The 1319-nt window shown below is 32.4% G+C and overlaps 1 protein-coding gene across 1 annotated transcript in view; it reads right to left on the bottom strand.

Annotated features, from left to right (window-relative positions):
- Window positions 1-348: 348 nt before the first annotated feature.
- LOC106476370 (golgin subfamily A member 3-like) overlaps window positions 349-1319 on the bottom strand; it is a gene marked incomplete at its 3' end in the record, with an annotated part of 11429 nt that continues 10458 nt past the window's right edge. The window contains exon 5 of the mRNA XM_022380260.1: window positions 349-554. Within this exon, the coding sequence (XP_022235968.1) occupies window positions 349-554 (206 nt within the window). The remainder of the gene's footprint in view (window positions 555-1319) is intronic.

The following is a 1319-nucleotide window of genomic DNA, read 5'->3' as shown; positions in this document are numbered from 1 at the left end:
CTCACTAACCTACCTTCTTGTGAAAATGATTATAACAATGGGTTTTTGAAGCTTTTAGAATAACCACTGTTACATCACAATTACATCCAAAACTAAAGATGACATACACTATTAAAACAGATTTAAGAAAGAAGTTTTGAAATATTTACTCTAAGAATTGAAAATTATAATCAAACAACATGTGTTTCTTTAATTATGTCCACAAATGCTAATGGCGATATATACAGTAAACACTATTCTCATAACCATTACTATATCATACTAGGCTTTTAAAAATTTACAATATTTCAGTGATAAATACTTAGACAAATTAGGTCATACTGCACAATAAGTCATAGCCCTCCTAACCTGACGTCTGAGTTCTTTAGTAATAGTCTTCTCTTTGTTCAGCTCCTGTTCCAAAGATGCTAACTTCTTTTGAAAGTTAACAGCTTCTTCCTTCTGGTGTTCCTCTAACAGCTTCATCTGATGGCTAAGCTCTGACAATCCAGTTTGTTTTTCCATCAGCTGCGCTTCCATTCCTGTCATGTGCTGTTTAATTGTAGCTAAGCTCTCTGTACACGATAACAAAAATACTGTTACTAGCTAAGCTCTATGTACATGATAACAAAAATACTGTTACTAGCTAAGCTCTATGTACATGATAACAAAAATACTGTTACTAGCTAAGCTCTATGTACATGATACAAAAATACTGTTACTAGCTAAGCTCTATGAACATGATAACAGAAATACTGTTACTAGCTAAGCTCTATGTACATAACAAAAATACTGTTACTAGCTAAGCTCTATGTACATGATAATAAAAATACTGTTACTAGCTAAGCTCTATGTACATGATAACAAAATACTGTTACTAGCTAAGCTCTATGTACATGATAACAGAAATACTGTTACTAGCTAAGATCTATGTACATGATAACAGAAATACTGTTACTAGCTAAGCTCTATGAACATGATAACAGAAATACTATTACTAGCTAAGCTCTCTGTACATGTAACAGAAATACTATTACTAGCTAAGCTCTCTGTACATGTAATAGAAATACTATTACTAGCTAAGCTCTCTGTACATGTAACAGAAATACTATTACTAGCTAAGCTCTCTGTACATGTAACAGAAATACTGTTACTAGCTAAGCTCTCTGTACATGTAACAGAAATACTATTACTAGCTAAGCTCTCTGTACATGTAACAGAAATACTGTTACTAGCTAAGCTCTCTGTACATGATAACAGATATACTGTTACTAGCTAAGCTTTCTGTACATAACAGAAATACTGTTACTGTTAGAATCATGAAACTGTGAAGTGTAATG

Source organism: Limulus polyphemus, unplaced genomic scaffold, assembly GCF_000517525.1.
Source record: "Limulus polyphemus unplaced genomic scaffold, Limulus_polyphemus-2.1.2 Scaffold10399, whole genome shotgun sequence".
In the NCBI taxonomy this organism is placed as follows: Eukaryota; Metazoa; Arthropoda; class Merostomata; order Xiphosura; family Limulidae; genus Limulus; species Limulus polyphemus.
This window is presented reverse-complemented; position numbering and strand designations above follow the sequence as displayed.